General features: G+C 45.8%; 1 protein-coding gene across 3 annotated transcripts; it reads right to left on the bottom strand.

The window, feature by feature from the left end:
• Positions 1-24,164, bottom strand: NOBOX (NOBOX oogenesis homeobox). Of its 3 annotated transcripts, none has more exons than XM_059726698.1 (9): positions 23,556-24,164; positions 17,930-18,646; positions 17,429-17,535; positions 16,764-16,885; positions 16,173-16,306; positions 7,064-7,334; positions 6,117-6,463; positions 1,130-1,489; positions 1-252 (listed from the first exon to the last, which is right to left on the bottom strand). In XM_059726698.1, the coding sequence occupies exons 2-9, from the start codon at positions 18,528-18,530 to the stop codon at positions 227-229; spliced, it is 1,968 nt and encodes a 655-aa protein (XP_059582681.1). In that variant the 5' UTR covers positions 18,531-18,646; positions 23,556-24,164; the 3' UTR covers positions 1-226. The 3 variants fall into 3 exon arrangements, with proteins under 3 accessions (XP_059582681.1, XP_059582680.1, XP_014461829.2); XM_059726697.1 differs by lacking the exon at positions 23,556-24,164 and adding an exon at positions 23,307-23,441 and having other exon boundaries at positions 17,930-18,643; XM_014606343.3 differs by lacking the exon at positions 23,556-24,164 and adding an exon at positions 23,307-23,440.
• Positions 24,165-24,461: the final 297 nt, after the last annotated feature.

The raw sequence follows: 24,461 nt of genomic DNA, 5'->3' as shown, positions 1-24,461 counted from the left end.
CAGGAGATTTGCAAAAACCACAAACCAGGAGATTTTACTGACTGAAACTTCCATGCTTCTTTTCTCAGCAGGAAAACAAGAATAGTCACCAAACAAAAAGCAAACCAATAAAAAAAATGCACCTCCCTTGCAAATATTAATTCTTCTTTTCTCTCTCACATTTTGCAGAGTTTAAATATTAATAATAAACAATATACTTTTCTCTTCTCTTTGTTTTTCCTCAGAGTCAATCTTTAGTTTCATCTTTGACATCTGAAAGAAACAGAGAAAGGTGATCCCAGGATACCACATAGAGAAACTACCCAGGGATAAGAGCTGCCCAAATTTTTCAAATTTCAATACTGACAGAATTCCAAAATGATAAATTAAAAGAAAACCAAAATAAAATTTCCAAACTTTTTTAAAAACATTTTTGACATTTTCTCCCAGTGGTGGGTTTTTGGGGGTAGTTTTTTGGGGGTGGGGGTGATGATCTAAAAGAGTTATCTTTTCTTTTTTAACTTAAAATATCTGAAAGGGGGAAAATTAAAACAAAAAAAAGAGAGAGAGAAAAAAAAAAAAACTTTTTCCTCTTATATGCTGTGCCTAGTGGAGACTTTGCCTGAGGAAGATAGCCGGAAGGAACCAGCTCCAATAGGAGAGATGCTATTGAAAGGATTCAGCCCTGTCATTTTTCTCAGTTATCTGCCTCTGATCCCCTTCTAGTTATTGACTTGATTGTGGGATACCAAAAGTAATCTCTAAACACACAAATTTGAGAGCCCTGACTGTGGAATCTCTCCTATAAAAGCTTCTTACCCTAACTTCCCAAACTCAATCTTATAACCTCATCCAAGAGGTATAACCTCATCCAAAAGGAAGTGCCAAGTGCTGCCCATCTTAAACACATAAAGCTGATCTCTAAACTCCATGGGACCAATTTCACATCAGGTACTCCATACCTAAAGCCCCAGGAGCAAGTGCACATATCCCTCTGATGAGACAGAGAACCGGTCTGGACAGCAGCCCAGAAGTGATTGTCCATCCCTACCTCCTACCATACCTCTTCATCTCAGAACCCTATCTAGCAGGTCCAATGCTTTCTTCATCCCTCAGCCCCACCACAAAGCCCATGCAGTCTTTCACTTACCAGGAGCACATTCCTCTTGTTTGGGGCTACTGCTGCTGCTGTCAATATTTGAGTCCTCTCTCTCAGCTGGGACTGGCAGTTCTGGTTCGGCTGGGTGGTTTTGATATGAAGTCTGGTCAGGTGTTGCTGGTACCTTTTCTTTTCCAGTAAATACCACAGATCCTGATGCTCCATTGGGCATCTGGAGAAAACAGGGAGCTGGCTGCATGCTTGAGGTCTGAGTGTAAGGAACCTGCTCTGTAGCATAAGTTCCTCCCGCCATGCCGGAAAATGGGACTTGTGAGCACAGCTGACTGGAGAAAGGGGGGCCCTGCATGTAGTAGTCATTCCAAGAGATGGCCTGGTAGGCTGAGATACCTCCTGGAGAGACAGCAAAAAAAGAGGGAGGGACAGAGACAAGGAAAGTGAGGATAAAAAATATATACATTTGTACTCTGGTAACATCTTTCATGTGAGAATTTTAAAGCTTTAACCATCAATAGGATACTAGGAAAGTAGGGCTGGAAGGTACCTAATGAGGTCATCTAGTCCAGTCTCTTGATCAGGGCAGGATCATCCCTCACTACACCATCCCAGCCAAGTTCTGTGTAACCTACTCTTGAAAATTTTCAGGAATGGAGATTCCACAACAACTTCGCTAGCTGGCTCAGTCACCCTCAGAGTCAGAAAGTTCTTCCTAATCCCCAACCTAAACTACCTCTGATGCAGCCTGAGTCCATGGCTCCTATCCTTGTCCCATGTGGCCACAGAGAAAACTGTTTCTACCCTTTTTGTAATCTCCTTTCAAATTGGAAAACGTAAATTTCCTCTCGGTCTTCTCTTCTCCAGACTAAATAACCCTAGTTCTTTCAGCTTTTCCTTATATGTTGTGCTTTCCAGGCCTCTAATAATTTTTGTCACTCTGTGCCAGACTCTTTCCAATTTATCCATATACTTCTTGAAGTGTGGGGCCCAAAACTGGACACAATATTCCAGATGAGCACCAATTAGCTGAATAACTGGCAAGGTGAACAACTGATTAGCCTCACAACACCCCTGCAAGAGAGAATATATGTCTACATGGCACAATGCAGCACTGAGGCACAGTATCAGAGCAGAAGCAGTACAGCCACAATAACCTGGCACTGTACCCTGACAAACTGGGCTAATTAGCTTGGGGACAGTATTTAGCTCTATCAGTACAGCATCTTTGCATGCCACTGCACTGCACTATGTAGATACAACTTCTCATTCTAAGCTGGCAAGGGTATTGCTACACAATGCAGCAGTGCATCACACAGACACAACTGAATAGTCCAAACTAAATAAGGGAGCATTTTTAGGATTACAATTAAGGTGTGCTCAGTGCATGGCAACATAACTGTTAGACATAGCAATTAACCAATAAATTAGAGACCTGCTTCCTGGGTGTATTCAGCCAAACCAGTGACAAAAAATACACGTTACTGCTTTCACTCCTGTCTGCCCTGCAGAGAACTGTGATTTTAAGCCTCCTTGTGCATCAATAGTAGAACTGTTTATTAAGGATCATATGGAAGTAGGGCTGGAAAGATCTCAGGAGATCATCTAGTGCAGCCCCCAGCTCAAAGCAGAATCATGCCGGACTAAATCATCCCAGCCAAGTGTCTGTCTAACCTGCTCTTGGAAAATTTCCAAGAAATCTCTCTGGGTAGCCTGTTCCAAAACTTGATCGCCCCATAGTGAGAATGTTCCCCTAACCTCTAACCTAAATGTTCCCTACTTAAATTTTGCTGAGACCATTGTTTCTAGCCTTGTCCCCTACAGTCATGGAGAAAAACCCATCTCCATCCACTCTGTAATCACCCTTCAGGTATTTGAAGACCATTATCAAATCCCCCCATAGTCATCTCTCTGGCCCCTTCTGTGTTCTGCAAACACTTATACACATATTTTGATTTATGCACATACATGATATGAGATTACTCACTTGCTGAAATGGGAGTTAACAGCTTATCACAGTATGAGCCCACTGAGAACAGTAAGACTGCGTGGGTGTCTCAATGTAGTCAGAATTTGGCCTGAAAACTCTTTATTAAAGCAGTAAGAGCCTGGCCTGACCTTTGGACCACAGGTGACTTTGCAAAGCAGGCAGATAGAAGAGTAAATATCTTTTATTCTTTTAAACTTGCAAACTGCCTACCATAGATATAGAAATTATTGAGACAAGCCAAACAGAGAACACCCTTGTCCACTACGTTACTTTTCAGATGAAACCAAATATAGTCGTACTCTAAGTCATGAAATAAGTCAGGACCAGAGCTAGGGCAGGAGACAAATCCTAATTCTGTATGCTAACCACTAGACAGCCCCTGCCTCCAAGCATCTCATTCTCCAAGTCCCAAACCACATACAATTTTTAAAGTGCCTTCAAAGATGGTAGGCCTGTGCTAATAGGGAAGTATTTGATTCGGATTCGGCTGATTTGGAGGACAGTGATTCAATTTGGAGATTCGGATCACTGTCCTGAATTGATTGGACTGAAATGACTTTGGAAGATTCGGTGATTCAGACAGGCCAGGGAGAGGCAGGCACAGCCAGGAGGCTGCAGGTTCTCCCACGGCTCCTCCAGCTGTGCCTGCCTCTCTTTGGGCTGTGGGAGCTGTGGGAGAAGCCCCCATGGCTGCCCTGCCTGTCCCCAGCCTAGTCCCGGCACTTAAAAAAAAACAAAGCCCCGCACTCACCAGATGCAGCAGTGGTGATTGGGACCTCTGTGCGCTTGTGGCAGAGCCCCCCTGTGCAGCGTGGGGTAGTGGGGATCATGCCCCCCCGCTTGGCACCCACGTGGCAACTGCCCCATGGCATGGGTGCAGCACAGCTCAGCAGGGCACTGTGTGCTGTCTGGGAGCTGGGGCTGAGCAGTGTCAGGCTCTGGCTGACACATGGAGCCACCCCAGCTCCCAGACAGCGTGCAGCACCCTGCCGTGCCGCATTGCACCCATGCAATGCGACAGCTGCCACACAGGTGCCAGGGCGATATCCACTGGCCTGCACTACACATGGGTGCTCTGCCACGAGCCCTCAGATCACCTCTGCCAGAGACAGTGAGTGTGGAGCTTTTTTTGTTTGTTTGTTTTTGAAGTGTCCGGAGGCTGGGCTGTGCAGGGGATGGGGCAAGGCAGGGCAGCCATGGGGGCTTCTCCCATGGCCACGGGGGCTCTGCCTTGCTGCCACTTGCCCAGCTGGCACGGGGGGGGGAGGCCCGCAATGCAGGTGAGGCTTGCTCTGGGCAGCAGCAGGGGATAGCCCCTGCTTCCAGCGCTGCCACACTTGAATCCGCCCCCCCCCCCCCCCCAAAAAAAAATAAAATAATGCCCTGCCCCATCTGGGTAACTTGTCCCAGCCCCAGCCCCAATCCCTGCCTCCCCCACGCTCTTCCCTCCCCAACAAATTTACCAGCTGAGGGCAGCTGTCAGTTGCCTGTTTAATCTATGGCAGAATCTCTGAAGCAGCCAAATCTTTTCCAAGCTTCTTCGAATCAATTTGGAGCTTTTATTGGTCTCCCGATTTGGATTGGGTGACTTGGTCCCCAAAAATCAGGCCAAATCTCTTCCGAATTGAATCAGCTACCAAAGCTTTGCACAGCCCTAAAAGATGGCCCAGCAGCACTGGGAGCCTGTTTTCTTGGATGTCCTTGTACTAACCATGCACTGTAGCATCTGGCTACCAAACTGCCCCTAAACTGCTCCAAGATACTTTGTTCCCTTACAGCAATGGTTTTCAACCTGTCTAAACCCAAGACACCCTTCATTAGACACAAGGTACCCCCTGGAAAATGCCAGCTGTTAGCCTTCACTTTTTTTTCCCCTTGTAGTTAAAAAGCAAAGAGTAAGAGCAATTCTGTTCCAAAGAACTCAGAAACACCAAGGAAAATCAGAATGTTTTTAACACTATGGATTCCTATTTGAAATCTCTAGGTTTATCTTGTGAACACAGGATCCTAGGAAAGTAGTGGAAGGGACCTCATGAGGCCATCTAGTTCAGGCCCCTGCTCAAGGTCCTCCCTCTCTAAATCATCCCAGCCATGTGTCTGTGTAACCTGCTCTTAAACATTTCCATGGATGGAGATTCCACAACTTCTCTAACTGGCCTATTCCAATTCTTGATCACCCTCATGGTCAGAAAGTTCTTCCTGTGTAGCTTCCTGTTCCTTGCACACCTAAGAGTGCTAATATTGCATGGCATCTCATGGCACCCTTAAAAGGATCTTGTGGCACCCTGGTTAAGAATCACCACCTTAAAGGCACAGTGCACTCTAAGAGATGCACCCTAAAGGCACATTCAGATGAGTGTATGCATGCGATTTGCACTGCAAACCACACATGCAGGCATTCACCACACTGCCAATTTGCAGCAGTGTGGGGTTTTTGATGCCAGAAAACCCCAGTGTCAAAAAACAAAAACAAAAGCAAACAAACAAACAAAAACCCATGCCAGAAACAAGCAGCATGGTGCACATAGCTGCAGTGTGCTCTGTCCAAAACCAGAGCCTGGCTGGCCAGAGCCATGCTCTGGCTGATGCCCAGGCTCCACATGCCTGGATTGCTGCTGCTGGAGCCCTGGGAGGCCACCAGAGCCCCAGGTAAGGCTACTGCGGCCCCAGTCTTCCCTACCCCACCTAGGGCAATTTGCCACAAGCCAGACTGCACATGCAGGGACAGTCCCTAGGGACAACTAGCAGCAACACAAATATGTGCTGCTCCTGAGGAGCACACATTCCCACTCATGGGGACAGGCCCTAAGAGTTCACAACATTTGGAGCAAATTTAATCATAATTCAGGACAAAAGCACAATGGGGATGAGAAGAGGGTGGGAAGATAAACTGTCACGGCACAGAGGTTTAGTTTCCTTCTTTTCCCTTTGGTGGTCATCCACTGAATCATCACACATTCAGGCCCTTCAGGAAAGCCCTCAGCCACCCCAGAACTTTAGGATGAGTAGAAGACCCATAGATTTAGGGAATCTCACCTGAGCTCCCTCCTGGCTGCTGTAAAAGGAACTGTTCCCCTACATGGTTCTGCAGATACCCTCGGGGGACACCCGCTGCACCATAGGTCACAATCCCACCACTGCCACCCAAGCTGAAGAAAGTTGGATTGGACTCGCTAGGTGTAGTTGACATGAGGCGGACACTGGGAAGCATGTCACTGGCCAGGTGGACTGGAAAGCGGTGGTACTGGGCGACCTGGTGCTGCTGGGGGTACTGGGGCAGCGGATAATTTCCAGACTGGTTACTGTACTGGTAATATGGGGTCTCCAGGTTGGCTCTGGGCTCCATCTGGTCAAGGTAGCTGCAGGATGATGGGGAGTTGACCCTGCAGAAGACAAAGAGAAAATGTGTCATGAATTAAAGCAAAGTAGCATGTTAAAGCTATCTGAACTGGAGAAGAGTCAAATCTTCCCCTGAAACCCAAAAGGCCAGCTGATATCTACCCAAGCTTTCCAACTCCCAGGCACAGGGCAAGAACAGATGGTGACCCATGAGCACAGATGGAGTTGAGATCGGGGGAGTGGCAACTGCTGCTGCTTTTTTTCCTACTCCCCCCTTGGCCTCCTTCACACATACTCCCATCCACACTGCATCCTCCTTTAAGGATCCCTTTTCTCTGATTAGAGATCTCTCCTTTCCCACACATATCTATCACTTCAACTGAGCTCTCCTGAGAGAGACCCCTTTTCCAATATTTAGGTCCCTCCACTCCATGTCCCACCATTCACCATGTCATTTTGACCCTCTGAAGGAATCTCCCTTTCTTTTATTCTCAAGGCCCCATACTCTTTTTGGCATGTACACACCCAATTCTAGTTCTGTTTGCCTAAACACTTTCCCGCCCCCACATTTGGTTGCCTACTCCCCAAGCCAGGCTGTAGCTTTTGCTCTTCCCCTCTCTTGAAGGGCTTCTTATCTGTCATACCCTTGACTCTGGAAGGTGTAAGTGAAGGCCTCCCTGGAACTGTTTTTTTGGCTGGAGGGGCTGCATTCACTCTTGGGAGTGTCCAGCATCAAAGGAACAATATGGTTGTTTGGATTGAAGGTCAGACTGAGAGGGAGACTGGCCCTGCGAATAGGTGGTGGGCTGAGAATTGTGGGAAAGCACTCCATCCTGCTGGAATTGAAGCTCCCTTGGGATAGGGCTTTTGTTTGGACTGTTTCATAAGGTGCCACCACTCCAGTAACTGAAGAGACTGTGAAGGAAAAAAAGAAAAATGAGCTTGGGTCATACAGAAAGCAAAAAAATGGGGAATACAGAAGGTGCGATGGGACTGAGGGAGAAGGAAGCCAGGGGACAAGGCAAGGCAAGGCAATGTATGGGGAAAAGACTGCAGAGTGACTGACAGGGCTGTCTGAAATAAATAGCAAATAGTGGGTTGGGTTTTACGAAGGAAAGAGGGTATAGACCAATGAGTCTGAAACTTGTTAGACTCAAGACACCCCTTGGTAGACAAGAGGCAACCCTAAGGCAAAGCCAGCTCTTAGTTTTCACTCATTTTTTGATTACACAGAAATAGAGCAATTAATTCTCCTGTTGCAAATAACTCAGAAAGACTGCAACAGGTCAGAATGTTTTTAACGCTGTGGATTCCCATTTGAAGTCTCTGGGTTTGATCTTGTGATTCACGTTTGCCATAAGGTGCCATACAATGTTAGCACTATTAGGTGTGCACTCTTGAAAGGACTTCAAGACACCCCAGGTGCCTTGGCACCCCGGTTGAGAATCACCAGTGCGATGCTCAGCTTATTACAAGTTATCTGGGATAGGGAGCCTGTTTATTCTGTGTTTATATGGAGTCCAGCACAAGGGGGTTCTGGGCCAGGACTGAATCTCCTACAGCAATAAATAGTAGATAGTAACAAGAAAGTATAATGTGTGGTAAACCGAAGCAGGATTCATAGATTGTAGAGTTGGAAGGGACCACAATGGATCATCGTGTCCGACCCCCTGCCCCTGGCAGGAAAGAGGACCAAGGCCAGATGACCCCAGCCAGGTGACTATCTAGCCTCCTCCTGAAGATGTCCAAGCTAGGTGATAGCACCACCTCTCTTGGAAGCCCAGTACAGATCCTGGCCACACTTACTGTGAAAAATGTCTTCCTAATATCTAACCTAAATCCACTCTCAACTAATTTACACTTGTTATTCCTAGTCACTCCCTGGGGCGCCTTTGTAAACAGTGCTTCCCCTATTTCCCGTTCACCTCCCCTAATAAATTTATAGGCAGCCAAAAGATCTCCCCTCAGCCATCTCTTGTGAAGGCTGAAGAGATTCAGCTCTCTCAACCTCCCCCTGGGAGGGTCTATCACGAAGGCCACTAATCATGCACGTGGCCCTCCTCTGGACCCTCTCCAGATTCCCCGCATCCCAAGTGCAGCGCCCAAAACTGGACACAGTACTCCAACTGCGGCCTGACCAGTGCCACATAGAGGGGGAGCATCACCTCCTTTGTTCCATTAGTCATGCACCTGCTAATGCACGACAAGGTGCGATTGGCCTTGTTGATGGCCTCGTTACACTGCCGGCTCATGTTCATCTTGGAGTCAATTATGACTCCAAGATCCCTCTCTGCCTCCGAGCTGCTGAGAATGACACTCCCTAACCTATAGGTGTGCTAGGGGTTCCTCCTTCCCAGGTGGAGTACCTTACATTTATCTTTATTAAATTGTATCCTATTTCTCTCTGCCCATTGATCCAACCTGTCCAGGTCAGCCTGAATCTGCTCCCTGCCCTCCAGTGTACTAACTTTGCCCCATAACTTGGTATCATCAGCGAACTTGGAGAGGGTGCTCTCCATGCCCTCGTCCAAATTGCTGATGAAGATATTGAATAATATCGGTCCAAGGACCGAACCCTGCGGGACCCCACTGCCCACCTCCCTCCAGGCTGAGAAAGAACCATCCACCACCAGGATGATATTTAGTTCTGTCTGGCACATGTCTCTTGAGAATAAGCTACTGTCTTCTGGCTGGCTCTGAACACTCATTTAAACAAAATTCATGTTATTATGCTAGCATTTCCAGGGACAGAAATCCTTGCTGTGAACGTCACTGACAACTACCAGCGGGCCAATGTGCTGCAAGTAATACCATAAGAATCTCAAGCCTGAGTGTCTGAAGAGCACTGACAAGAAAGGGCATTACTCACAGTTTAGGAAAGTTTACATACACATTGTTTCTACCCCATTCTCTTTATTCCACAATGGCAATAATGCCCATTCATTTTTTCAGGTGTGTGTGCACCTTATCTAGATATTAGGGCTAGAAGGGACCCCAGAGGATCAGAGTCCAGCCCTCTGCTCCAGGGTCAGGAAGTCAGCAGGGATCATATGATCCCAGCAAGATAAGCATCCAAATGCGTCTTGAAGGCATTCAAAGTGAGTGCTTGAACCGCCTCCGGCAGCAATCTATTCCAGACCTTGGGGGCTCAGACAGTAAAGAAGTTATTCCTTATGTCCAGCCTGAATCGGTTGCAGTGGAGTTTGTGACCATTTGATCTTGTCATCCCTTGGAGCGCTCTGGTTAACAGATGTTCCCCCAGATCCTAATGAGCACCCCTGATAAACTTATAGGTGGCCATCAGATCACCTGAGCCTGCGCTTTTCTAGCCTCTCATCATAAGGTCTATTTTCCTGACCTCTGATCATACGCATGGCCCTCCTCTGCACTTTCAAGCTTCTCCACACCCTTTTTGAATTGTGGAGCCCAAAGCTGGATGCAGTACTCCAGCTGAAGCCTCACCAAGGCTGAGTACAACAGGAGAATGACGTCCCAGGATTTGCTTGAGAAGCATTTTGCTTGCTTTACTAGCCGCAGCATCACACTGAAGGCTCATGTTCATCTTGTGGTCAATCATGACCCCCCCCCCCCCCCAAGTCCCTTTCATCTGTAGTGCTAACCAGCGTAGCACTGCTGAGCCTGTAAGCATGCTGCAGATTTTTCCTCCCAAGGTGGAGAATCTTGCATTTTTCGGTGTTGAACACCATCAGGTTCTCATCGGCCCATTTCACGAGCCCATCAAGATCTGCCTGGATCGCCCTCCTGGTCCTCAGGTGTGGATGCTTTACCCCAGAGTTTTTTATTGTCGGCAAACCTGGCCAGTCTGCTTCTGACACCAGTGTCCACATCCATTGATGAAGATGTTAAACAGTATAGGCCCTAGGACAGCCTTGAGGGATCCCACTGGTGACCACACACCAAGACGATTGGCTTCTATCAACCACCACCCTCTGGGTCTGACCACGGAACCAATTCCCCAGCCAGAGGACCGTGGTGAGGTCAAGGCCGCTGTTAGCCATTTTGCCAAGAGGTGATCATGGGACACCAGACTGAAGATTTTTTTGAAGTCAAGATATACGACATCAATCTCTTCCCCCTTGTCCAGGTGATAGGTCACCTGGTCGTGAAAGGAAATGAGATTGGTCAAGCAAGATCTACCCACAACAAACCTGCAGGCATATCCAGCGCAGAATTCCATCTTTTCTATTCTGCTCTGATGCATTGTGGAATGTAAGGACCCACCCAAATCCACCACATTTCTAACTACTTTATTATCCCCTCCTTGAGCAACTTTGCTGGGCTTCAGGATCAAGCCCAAGGTCATATCTTGTAATATATGTAGAATCCTACAGGATCCAGCAAGTTCTCTTCTGCTGTGGACTTGGCAAAAGTTTCATTTTAGAAAAAAACATCGCGTTATCAGCCCAAGAGGGAAAGATGGGCAGATTTAAATGTTTCTTCTCTTTGTTTAGTGGCAAGCAATCAACCTACTAGAAGCTTAAGGCCATATGCAAATGTGCATGCAGCTACAAGCCTAATTTACCAGTAGGATCACAATAGTTAGGCATTCATGTATACCAATGGTTAGGTTCAGTGAGATCCTTACAAGCAAGTTCCTAGTTTGCACACCCAATCACAAAATTCAGGCACACAAGCATACATGTATCCAACCCTATTTCCAGAGAGGCAAATACAGCATGTTTGGATTGAAATTTCTACTGGCTCAAGTTACCAATTATCATCTATTAGATTACTTTGTTAGAATTTGCCACTGACCATGTGAGGTTTCCACAGACCCTGTTCTTTGTTCTAGGTAATCAGGTTTGCTTTTCAAGTTATTGACTTTGGCACTCTTAACCAATCCTTTCACTTACTTCCGGTATAACAGATTCCACCCTATACAAGTGTCTCTTTATATCTATCTTCAAAACAACTTTTCTATATATTTTCTAATGACCCAATTAATGGCTTTGTATGTTTTAATGTAATCCAGTTTTGAGGAAAAAGTTACCTTCAGCAGGAGGCTGAACCATGTGACTTTTATCTTGGGTTCTCTTCTTATCGCTACAGTGAACTCTGCTGATGTTTTAGTAAAAACTCACAGATGCATGCACACAAACTGATGGGTATATTATCAGAGTATGGCTCTTTTCTGAAAACTGACAATAGTACTTTCTTCCCCAAAAGATCTGTTTTCTGAGTGTACTCAGTCTTGTCTTTAGGTTCTTCAGCTACGTAACAGAAAAAGAACAAGGGTTTGATTGTTTAATCTATTAGGCATGTAAGTGGATTTAGGCATCTAAGTGCAATTCTATTCCACCCTGTTCAAGTCCCTGAAAAACAGTTAATGCAAAAGGTTAGTGGGTCCTCATCCACCTTGCTGCTTGTGACTCAATTTTAAAGTGTGAGATAATGGTATCTAACAAAGTAGGTACAATAACTGATTTTCAGAAGTAGAACAGGGTGGGACAGAATCACATTTAGGTGCCCAACTCCATTTATATGCTGAATAGGTAGAATAGAATCCGGCCCAAAGAAAAAGAAACAGGGCCACTATGCAGTGGTGATGGAGAATGAAATTAAGGATAACCTAGGTATGGCCCAAAAGCTAAATGAACACAGTGTCTTAGTTTTCAGTATGGAGAATGTTAACCATGTCAGCAAACACAAGATGGACAACAGGAAGGAGAATATGGAAATGAAAAGTACCACAAGCAAAGTAGAAGCAAAACTGTGCTCAAGTCAGACAGGACTGGGGACTTCCCATTACAGAATATGGAAAAAAGTAAAAAGAGAAAGACTCATGCAAAGCTGATCCATTACTGGGTATTTAATACAAGTCTGAAAAGTGACAGATGGAACTATATGGTGGGAGAACAGCAAATGTGGTACCTATATTTAAAATGTGAGGAACAAAAAGTCATCTGGGCAACCCCAGGACCACTGATTTGACTTCAATAATATACAAAGCTTTAGAACGGATTTTGAAGGAAAAGATTATTAGAGACATGAAAGAAAACAGAAAAAGGGATGAAAAAGAATATGAATTTACCAAAGATAAACTGTGCCAGGCTAACCTCAGAGCTTTCTTTAAACAAGATAACGAAGATTCTAGAAAAAGGAGAAGAGGTTAATTTTGTCTCTCTGGACTTCAGTAGAGTATTTCATGTGGTGTCACCTAGTATTTCATGTGGAGCTGGGCTGAAGAAGTTATGGGCTTTAGTAGCAAAACTGGCTACCAGAGACAAAAATGGATGGTGTTGAAAAGGGAAGTTTCAGATTGGAGAGAGATAACTACTGAAGTTCTTCAAGAAACAGTTTTAGGAATGATTTTGTTTAATATTTTTTATTTATGACCTTTACACACTAATGAGCTTGCAGATGGAATCTGATGGCAACACAAAGATAGGAAGCATCATCAATAGTAAGGATATCTCCTATGGGAAGAGATGCATCCTTCAAGCCAAAAAAAACCCAACAAAAACCAAATTTAGTACTACCAACAAACACAAAATTACCCACTGAGGGACTAAACAACAAAACTTCCTGCTAATAAGCAAGAAACTTGTCTTTTGGACAAAGAAAAAAGTTCTAGATGTACTAACTGACAACAGGGGACTGAGCTGCCAATGTAATGCAAGTTTAAAAAAGGCAGATGTGCTTCCGTGATGCACCAATTAAGAGATGTCCCATAGGGATAAGGAACCACAAATGGCATCGTACAAGGCACTTCTGAGGCAATATCTGGAATCCTGTATACAAGTCCAGTCAGCTGTGTTAAAATAGTAATACTAATAAATGATGATGGTAATACTAATAGAGAGCTCAAATTGGAACAAGGTACAAAGAAGGAAAATTATGATAAACAAGAGAATGGGTTGCCTCTTGTATGACGGTGACCAGAAGAGCTAGTCTCATTTAGCCTAGCAGGACAACAGAGAAAGGATATGATCATAAGAAAGTAGGTCCAAAAGAGTCCTTACAAGTTAATCTAGTCCAGCCTCCTGCTCAAGGCAGGTGCCTCCCTGAATAAACCATCCTAGCCAAGTGTCAGTCTAACCTGCTCTTGAAAATTTCCTGGGATAGCAATTCCACAATCTCTCTGGGTAGCCTGTTCCAATGACTGACCACCCTCCTATTGAGAAAGTTCCTCCTGATCTCCAACCTAAATTTTTTCTACTGCAGTTTGAGGACATTGTTCCTCATCCTGTCCCCTATCACCATAGGGAAAGGGTCACCTTCACCCTCTCTATAATCACCATTCAGGTATTATCAAATCTCTCTCAGTATTCTCTTCTCCAAACTGCCATCTATGAATACATTAGGGTTACAATAAGCACCATGAAAGGAGATACGCTATTTAAAGCTAAAGGACAAAACTGGCAGAACAAATAGAGATGAACTAACTATGAATTCAGTCTGGAAATTAGGAGGAGATTTCTAGCCAAGAAACCGCCAGATTCTGAAACAGCCTCCCTATCAGAAAAGGAAGGGCAAGAAGCCAAACTAGTTTTAAGATAGAGCTGGATACATTTATGAAGGAGATTTGGCACCTGCAATAGCAAGGACCAGACCTGATGACCCAGGAAGTCCCTTTAGGTCCTACATTTCTCTCCCTTGATTATACAAGACAAAAATAGGTTCTCAATGTTCTTTGCTCCCATGAGCCCTGCCATACCAAGAGTTCAAAGGGAAGGGGCTGAACATTTCCCTATGCTGCACATTCAGACTTTAGTCTGTTCTGAGGTAGTAGCAGACAACTCAGGTGGCTGAGGGTTTAGTCCAAAAGGCAAACTGTTTTCTACTGTCCTTTGCTTTAAGGGTTTCAAGTATGGGGCTCCACTGAGAACCCTGTCCCCGCCTTCTTCTGTCCTATACAGCATAAGAAGAGTATAGACAGAACATTTTTCTTTAAAAAAATACTTTGCAACTACTGCATTTTCTGAGAGAAATCTATGCTGAAAGATAGAGGTGTACCTCAGGTTTCTGAGAAGGAAGAAAGCACTCAGACTAGACAATGTGGCTACAGTTAGATGGAATGAAGGTTGGGCTGTGTTTGGTCTCAGTGGGAGAGGTTTCCTTTCTGGACTACATAATGCATCTGTGAAACTCCTGTGGCTCCCTATGTTCGTCTGCAGATCATTATGGGCACATCTGTATGCTTTGTTTGCTCATTTTCTTTGAATAATTGCCCATATTCTCAGCTTCTTGGACTTTAAGATTATTTTATTAAGAGCAGGACTCATTCTGGAAAACAACACATTGTTCACATACATGGCAATGTTTGCTGTGCTGCAACAAGATGAGGAAATGTGCAAATCAACAAGTGGAATCACAGCATTGAGACTAAGAGTCCTGGCCTCTGGACCACTTCTCACAGATACAGTCACATGGACAAGAGGACTGCACTGTACGAGGGGGCAAGTTTTATTTATTTATTTATTTACTATAATGCAGATTCATAAACTAAAATAAAAACGTTTCTGAAACTTGTATACATTGATAGACACCATTTTTAAGTTTGGTTTTCTGCATCCCTAGTAGTTATTCAGTGCCAAAAATATTCCATTTGATCTTTAATTGCTTACTTCTTTTCCAGTTGTCAAGGAGAAATTGTTTGCAGTACATTAAAACCCCCCCCCACAAACTTCTCCCATTGGGCAACCCTGTTTTTGTTGCTCCCCCAAGTCAGTTGTTCCTTAATGCAGACATCACTGTAGTTAGCAAGGGGGTATAAATGTGGATGTGAAATTAGTAAAAAGGGATAACTGATGCTGAATATCAGGAACAACAATGCTTGCTTACCATACAATCTAACAGTACAGCTCATTCTCTCTCTGGAAGTGGCAGAACACTTACTGCCTTTGGTAAGTTTTAAAACTACACTGCATACCAGAAAAGGTGTTGTTGGAAACAGACTTCATGAAACAGATGGGCCCTGAAGGCAGGGAATGCACAGTAACAAGTCTTTTTTTCTTGCTGTATTTGCAAGGATTCTCCAAAGACAAGCTGCACCCCAGACAAAAAAACTGATCCAACAGCACAGCCTATTGGCTTCCTATAACATTGCAATCAACATTAAATAAGCTTATTACAGAGAAGGAGGCCTTACCATTCACTTCCATCCCTAGGGATCCATCACATGAGCATGATGAATGTTTTGGGCCAACAGAAGAGCCAAAGCCCCTTCTAGGGGACATAGAGGAGGTGGACGAGTAAGAAAATGTGGTGATGTTTAAAGTATCAAAAAAGAGCTGCACTGAAGGAAGCAGTCCTTTGACTCAGTGTCTCAGAGAGCTGCTACTATCATGAGACATGTCTTCACACATTTTATCCTACTGTGAGCATCTCAGCCTCTATGCAGGGTGTACATTTGTCATTAGAAAATGTGAACACCCAGGGCAATCTGTGTGTGACCATTCAGGGGAATACCACTAGTGGTGGTGGAATCTAACCCCTAGCCTAGTGGGAATAAGAAGTGAGGCTGATCATATCTCCCCATATAGCTATGGGGCCAAAGCTTGTGCTCCTTACTGGGCCTTCAGCCTGGGTAAGGAAAACAAAATTGAATCATCCGCACTGAGGCCAGGGCCAGTCCAGCATAGTGGTGAACTCCCTGGATGGGGAACACAGCAGGAGCATATTAAATCCAGCTCACAGATTCTGGCTAGTAGGGGGACCTGGACAACCTTCTCCAGGCTGTGTTCAGAGATCTGTAGGCACCAGTTATTATGCTGTGAATAGGAGCCTCACCTGTGGAGGAGACAAATGGAGCAGGCTGCCCACTGAGCATGCTAGGATTGGTCCCAGCTGTAGTATCCATGTTGAGCATGGCAGACTGGTCATGAGTGATGTTAGGCAGTGGAGGCATAGGCAGAAGTGATGATCTGGAGGTAGGTGGAAAGGACATAAAGGTAATGATGGAACTCAGGGCAGAAGACGACAATATCCACTCTTGGAACATCCCTCACCTTCTCTCTTCAGAAAATCCTTACTTCATTCTCATTCACCTTTACTTCCTCCTGGCCTTTTCTCCTGAATATTTACAGCTGGGTCAACAGAGAACAGCCCTTCCCACAAACCCAGAGTGAATTCAGACTTCTGGAACCAAAGTAATCCACTTTTGCTTCCCAGCCAGTGAGCCCCTATTAGACTTTAATCCCCTCCCTAAATCCCTATTAGGCGGTGGGCAGAAAAAGAAGGAAAAGCAGGGCAGAGGTCTCTCCCTTGCTGATATGACGTAAGAGTTGTGGCTGGCATGAGAACAAAGGACAGGGGGCAAGGAAAGGTCCTATCCATAAGTACTTGACCATGAGAAATGGAGGGTGTCAGGAGATCTCTCACCCATAAGTGTCTGACCCTGTTGGAGCTGACAGAGTTGTTGCTAGTGCTGGGCATTTCTTGGTCTCTTTCAGAGTCAGTTTCTCCATTTTCCTCCACTTTGCTCTGCGGTTCTGAAACCAGACCTGATGGAGAGAAAGGAAAATCCAGGGAGGACATCCTCTGTCCCTTCTCCCCAAGCCCTTTGGGACATGAACAGGAATTGTCTCCAGAATCAAATCATGAATCTGGTCCCAGCACCTCATCCCTCTGCCAGTAGCCAGATGGCTCTTCTCAGGAGATAGAGTGGGCCAATTTCCAACAGCCAGTCCCCACATGGATGCCCTTCAGGGAAGGACCTGTCAAAAGGGAGGTCTACCCTAAAGCCCCACTGACCCTGCAAGTATCCCCAATAGGAAGATAGAGAGGCTAAGAAAGAAGCCTGCTCTCACCTGCATCCTTTCTTCCAACAATGTTAAGTATCACCTTAAGGGACAGGAAGATGTCAACAGCAGACCCCCTTGACAACTCCTTTGGTTGTGACACTTTCCTAGCTTCCCACTTCTTTCCTCATTGCTAGCTGCATTCTCCAACCATTTTTTATGAGCTTCCCCCTCCCACTACACACAGCTCTTCTCCTTTCCCCTCCCTCGTTTGGGTGCACTGCCTGTTATCCATGAGAGACTCACCATGATGCGCTGTGGTGTCACACCAATCACAGCAGCAATCTCCTTCCTCTTCTCGTTGTCAGGGTAATGGTCTTCCTGGAACATCTTCTCCAGCTCCTCTAGCTGCTCTGGAAAGGAGGTATTGTGACATGAGAGAAAGCAGAGAGCAAGATATGGACAGAAAGAGAGGGGAATAAAAGAGAAACCCAACTTAAAATAGTTGATAAATTATATAAAAGGCAACTAAAATAGATAGATTGTGCAGATTAAAATAAATAAAAGTCTCCTAAAGTGGAATGAAGTGCATAGCTAACAATACTTTATGCACAATGCAGGTAGCAACAATCCAGGTTACTTCACAGAGATGTTGCTGGGCATTTAGCAAATGAGAACTTACTATGCAAATAGCAGCAGCTAGCACAGTCCTCAGTCTCCTGGTCGCATCTCAGTATCTCCCCAGAAATACCTGTGCAACAGCCAGCATAAAGGTCATTATCTGCCAGCTGTTTCCCCAGCACCTACCTGTACTGTAGAAGGTGCGTGTTTTCTTCCTGACAGGTGGCAGGACTTCTGGATTCTCAGGTGGCCCTTTTCTCTCCTTGATTGCATCCTGGGCACTTCCAGTTTCCTGGACTGCAGGTCCCTTGTGGAGCTCCTGAGATTCAGTGCTGGCTATAGCACATCTGGTTGATCTACGGGTGGCATTGCTGAGGCTCAGGTTTGGGTCCACATCTGGGAACTGCACATGGCTGTAGAGATTGCCTGATACAACTTTGGCTGCCTTCTTGGAGCTGCCAACAATTTTCTTTTTCTTGGTCACCTTTTCTATCTTGTCAGGGTAATACTTCTCTGCTTGTTTATGGCACCCTGGCTGGTTTGGGGGCTCCTGGGCAAACATATCTCCTGGGGCTGAAAGCACAGAGCCAGTGTCACCAAAGAAAGGGGGCAACTGCCCACACATGGTGGTATAGTTAAGCTGACAGTCCAGGGCAAGTTGGGGCCTGGTGGGTGACTGAGCAACCTGCACCATGCAATAGCTTCCATTTCCTTCTTCCTTCTTTACAGGCTCAGCCTTCTCTCCTGTTTCAAGGCTGCTCTCAGACCCATCTTTTATGATCAGCATGTGGAACGCAGGCTGCGTGCTATCTCCTCCATCACACTCACTGACAGAGTCTACTAGGTGCTCAGTGTTTAGCAAGGACTCTTCCCCCTCTAGTTTTCCCTCTGTCTCCTTGACTGCTGTGAAGCAAATATACACAATAAGGGTGAAGTTACATGTTACAGTTATACCTAGGATGCTTGACGACTACACGTTGCTCATTTTATCTCTGTGGAGCAGACTGAAGTTATTCTAACAGGAGCTAGGTAGCATGGCCCAGAGTTAACCCTTGCCTTTGGTGGTATAACTTTGAGATGCTCAGAGGCCATTAGCATGAGTTAATGAGCTTAACATGTGGATGCTCACATTTTAAGTGCCTGTTAATATGGTTTAAGTCGGGGTGGACAATTATTTCAGGCAGAGGGCTGCTTACTGAGTTTCAGCAAGCCATCGAGAGCTGCATGACAGGCAGCCAGGGGCAGATATATATTAATTTTCTAAATTTTTAGGGGCCCCGTGGGCCAGATAGAATGGCCCGGTGGGCCGTTTGAGTGTAATGACTAACTTCACCCCAATATAACTCCTGTTGCCTAATTCAGGTGGACCTGGGCAGCATGAGAAAGCAAGCCCTGTACAGCAAAGCTCAGAAGAAGAGGGAAGATATTGCAGGGGGAAAGAAAATAATGAGAGCCATGAACTTTGAAGTAGTTCACAGAATCCTAAAAGAACATTGTGGCCAAAATACAAAAAGCGAGGATGCCACTGGGAAAGCTATTGCAAAGAACAAGCAACTGCCTAGAGAGACATTTCAAACATCCAAGAACAAAAAGAAAAATGCACGCTACCAAGGAAAGGACTGTTTAAACCAGTATGATTTAATGCTAGAAATGGGGATGAAACAGAAGAAAGTGTTTCATAAATGCATTAGAGAAAAAGAAGGTCCATTAAATAATAAATAAGATGAGACAAAAATGATTACAAAGACATATTGAGACACTGAACGTAATTTTAGAAGGGGAGTTGAACAAGAAAAATAAAGATAGACAAGCTTTCTTACCTGGAAAAGGCAATTATCTGTTGCACAGCATCAAGTTCTAACTAAGTAGGTTTTTATTTACAGAACACTTGAACCAAAGGGAGAATCCAGTGGAACTGAACAAGCTTTAGAGAACCAAAGGCAGGTTAGCTTTCTGTTAGTTTCCACAGCTGAAAGTGTCAGAACACTTAAATATAAAATATACGTGCAAGCTGGGAAATTAAAGAACTAGTCAGAGTGAAAGTGTTAAGGATACAGAAGTGCCTGACCAATGCTCAAGGTGAGCAACAGTATCCAAAAAAAAGTATAAACTATGTAATGACGATTGTTCAACAGATGCATCAGAAAAAAAGATATCAAATCAAAAAATTAAATATGCAATTTTTATCATAATGAAACAGCAACTATGGGTGGGACATTATTATATACTGACTTTGTACAGCTGAAATAGCCTGCCAATTGTCTCAGTAGAGAAGATCAGGAGAGAACCCTATTTCATGTACTTCTATTCTTGCGAAACAGTCATTTCATTTTACAAAAAGATTGAACGTATTTACCAAAATCTACATCTTCAGATCTGTATACTTTTATCTGGCTAGGAAAGGGAAAAAAAACCCAACTCTGCTCCTTTTGGATTGCAGATGATCAGCTAAGATTTCAGATTTAGCTATCTAACAAGAAAAAGTGACCTAAAACTCACTTCTTTGGAGTCTGTCTTCTCTGTCCTAAACACAAATAAATTTCATGACCAAAGTAGATCTGCTCCCTGCCTCAGACTGTTTCATTTTATTATTAAACATGTATGAATCTAACAATGTTATTAGATGGGAACAATACCATGGTCCCTTTGACTGGATGCCAGACTTGTCTGTAAGAGCCTAGTTCATTTTTCCACAAGACAATTAAAGAGAAAATTGTATTATGTGGAATGGGGATATGGGTAAGAAGCTTGCAGCTGCATACAACTCATGTTACACAGCAGTAAGGGGTTATAAGAACCTAAGAAATTAAATGTCATTTACTGGGTCAGACAATAGGTCTGTCAAGCCTTGTATCCTGTCATACAGGTCCCCTCTAGAAACCAAGGAAGTTAGTTTCTATGTGGGCTCATGTCTACATCTGCACGTACATCAAATAGGCCCGTGTCATGCAGCAGTAGAGGGTGGACGCCGAGTGGGGGGTGCACAGGGCATGTCCAGAATTTTCCATTCCCTGATCCTCTACCATTACAGCTTCCAGCTTTTGGAGGTTTAGCAAGTTGTGATGCAGAGGTTGCACCCCCTATCTACTGTATTCCATACCTACTTACAGACCTTTCCTCCAAGAACTGATCCAATCCTCTTTTGACCTGGGTTAAGCTATCAGCCCCCACAGCATCTTATGGCCACAAGTTAACTACTCAGTGTGAGAAAGAGCTTGTTAATTTTAAACCTACTACCCAATATTTTCATTGTATGTCTCCTAGTTCTAGTCCTATAAACAGTACTAGCAAATTAAAAAAAAATCCCTCTTTACTATCTCTGCACTTTTTAATATCTTGTATACCTCTCCCCTTAAGCATCTCTTTACTAAGCTGAAAAGTCATAGCCTAGCATCTCCTTATCCCCAAACATCTTGGTTGCCCCTTTTTTGTACCTTTTCTACTATTTCTATATTATTATGGTGTGGGAACCACCCTGCATATGGTATTCAAAGTGTGAATATGCTAATACGCACTTAGTAAAACATTGACTTTCATTTGCCATTTTGTTACCTGTTTGCTCAATTGAGAGATCCTACTTCTTCACAAAATGTTGTATCATCTGCAAACCTGGCCACCTCACTATTCACCTCTCCCCCCCCCCTTTTCCAGGTCATATAGATTAAGGGAATTCATTGTTCCCCTCTATTTGGCTCTGGTAAGGTCACATCTGGAGTCCTGTGTCCAGTTTTGGGCCCCCTACTACAGAAAGAATGTGGACAAATTGGAGAGCAAAGCAGAGAGAAATTAAAATGTTTAGAGGGCTGGGGCACATGACTTCTGAGGCGAGGCTGAGGGAACTGGGCTTATTTAGTCTGCAGAAGAGAAGACAGGGGATTCAATAGCAGCCTTCAACTACCTGAACGGTGTTTCCAAAGAGGATGGAGCTATTCTGTTCTCAGTGATGGCAGATGACAGAACAAGGAGCAACAGACTCAAGTTGCAGCAAAGGAAGCTTAGTTTAGATATTAGGAAAAACTCTTACAAGAAGGGTAGTAAAGCACTGGAACGGGTTACCCAGGGAAGTTGTAGAATCTCCCACCTTGGAGGTTTTTAAGACCCAGCTAGACAAAGCCTTGGCTGGGATGATCTAGTTGGGGATAGTCCTGCTTTGAGCAGGGGGTTGGACTAGATGAACTCCTGAGGTCCCTTCCAACCCTCATTTTCTATGATTCCATCAATGCTCTGACACCTAGGAGAACCTCCTTCCCTGGAGTACCATTAGGAGGGTCATCAGCAGCTCTTTCCCAAAAACTTACAGAAAAGGGCCAAAAACATATACTCTGGGGACTACAGGTGTAAACAAGGAACACATGTTGACAATACCATTTGAGGAAAAAGCTGAACCTTTATGGTAGCCATGCAATACACTGATGTTCTCCCCCAGTGCCTGGTGTTACTGGTGAAAGGAGTCAGGGAACAAGAAACAACAGATGCAGCAGAACAAAGCACTGGTTCATTTCTAGAGGAAGACTGAAAGACGTCCACTGAAAGATGTATGGATGGCTTGGGCATGTTCAATCCACAAGGATTTCAAACAGGTGGTCTATCAAAGGGGCTTGAGCATGAAACATTGTTTCCTTCTCTTCAGCAAGCCCTTCCTGCCCCTTCCCAAACACCTGTTGTAAAGCAGGAGCAGGAACATGCTGGACATATTTGAGGCTGGTCTGAAGCACGGTATCAAAAGGAAGCACGGTATCAAGAGGCTGGCTGCATGAGCTTCCTTGCACTCAGCCCACAGCCAGGATCGGGATCCTCCAGACCCAGCCAGGCTGGAGAAGAGGAGAGGGGGCTGCAAGGGCAGATGCAAGAGACACTTTTTTTTTTTTTTAATTTTCCATACAAGCCAAATTAGCCAAAACAAAATCCAAATCCTAGTCAGTCCAGAACCCTAAGTGGCCCTACTACCGGCAAACATCCTCCATTCCCACCTGGGGCTTCAGATGTTCCCAAATCCTACTTGCAGGTCCAAGCCTGGAGGCTTCAGGTTTGGATGCCCCCAAGTTTTGCTTGCTCTCAGCTATGAAGCCCCAGGAGCAAGCTGGGGAGGAGCCTCCCATTTCCATAAAGTGGGCATAAAGCCAAGGTTAACTATGCATCACCTAGGCAGGTACCATCCCATGCCTGCAGAGCGGTCTTCCCCAGTGCCACTAGGAACCCGTTGCGCTGATCATGGTGTCTCCCCTGCCCGGCAAGCATAGGACTACACTTCATGGGAGCCTTCAAGAGACGCCCACGAGCCACAGTGGCATATTGTTGTACCTTACAGTCCCAAGGTGATGGCAAGTGCTGGTGTCCAGGGGCCTGCCAGCCACCGCCTTCTGCATCCCCAGGGGGGCACCAGTGCCTGTGGCAATGCTGGGGGGGGGGAGCACGACAGGGAGCGGTGCCCACATCAACCCAGCTGTCCTGGGGCACCCTAGGCCTGCCCTGCTCCATGGGCAGCCCCTCACCGGCCGCAGCCAGGGCAGCGGGGAGCCCCAGCGCCGTGCCCGGAATAGCCCCGGTGCAGCGCGCCGCTTACCCGGGCCCGGGGGCTGCTCCGGCCGCCCAGCCATGCTCCCGGGGCTGCCCCGCCGCGGCTTCCTGCCCGCGCGGGCTGCAGCGCCGCAGCTCATCAAGGCCACCTGAGGCTGGGGCAGGGCGCTGCAAGCTGGCGCCCCCGGGGCAAGCCCCGCCAGCCCAGCGGCTCCCTCCTGGCTGCTGCCCCCACCGTAAGGAAGACACTTGCAGCCCCATCCCTGCCGCCCCCCGCGCTCGGCTCCCCTCAGACCTTGCCGCTGCCTCCAGCCACCGGCCCCTGTGGGGGCTTCTTTATTTTGCTGGCCCCGATTATTAACCTCTCCCCTCCTGTCTTCTCTTTCATTTCTCTCCCCCGGAATTAGTTAATGTGCCCCCAGCGGCTCCTCTTATGGTGGGAACCAGTCGTCCCTGGTGGGTCCGAGCTGGTCAACGTTGGGTGCGTGCAAAAGGCCTGGGTCGGGATGGTGAGAAGGGACTCCTGTGGCTAACTGGGTCCACTCCCCATTAAGCTAGTGCAACGTGTGCCCAAGGCATGGGGAAGGGCTCTAGTGATGGTAGTGTGACTTCAATCCCAAGCGTGTGGGTTTGATAGCCTAAAAAACTGCACCCTTCCCGCCCCAGTATGCAAGGGGCAGTCTTGGCCAACAGGTGTGGAGGCGTCCAGGCTGGAAGGCAAGGAGCAAGCACCAGGGAATGATAAGCTGGAGGCTGGAAGGCCTTGGTTTTGCTTTCGGGTTAGGCTGGATGTTACCTGCAGGAGTTGCACTTATTGGCAGTATTTGGAAATCGCTAGTAATTCCCTAAGCATTGAGGTTTGCAGTGCAGTAAAGAGATGGAGGACTTCTCTCCTGTCCCCCACCTCCTCCTCTGCAAACTACTTTGCACCCATTTCACACCTTTGCAGAGGATTACACCAGGTGCTTGGATGCACTGGTTTAGACCTGGCTTCTTTAAGGTCTCAGTTCTCTGCTGGCATGAGAGCATGGAAGTTATACTTTGATTGAGATGGCTTCAGCAGCTGAGTTTTCTCTGTCCATGTCTTCCTCACTGCCTGTTCGTAGAGTAAAAGTCATCATGCTGCTGGCTCCAGCTGTAGTTCACGTGTGTATGCCATAAGTGTTTGTTCAGTAGACATGGTACATTGAATGGTGTTTTG

Source organism: Alligator mississippiensis, chromosome 4, assembly GCF_030867095.1.
Source record: "Alligator mississippiensis isolate rAllMis1 chromosome 4, rAllMis1, whole genome shotgun sequence".
NCBI classification, from domain to species: domain Eukaryota; kingdom Metazoa; phylum Chordata; order Crocodylia; family Alligatoridae; genus Alligator; species Alligator mississippiensis.
The sequence above is the reverse complement of the archived record's forward strand: the minus strand, read 5'-3'. Positions and strand labels throughout refer to the sequence as shown.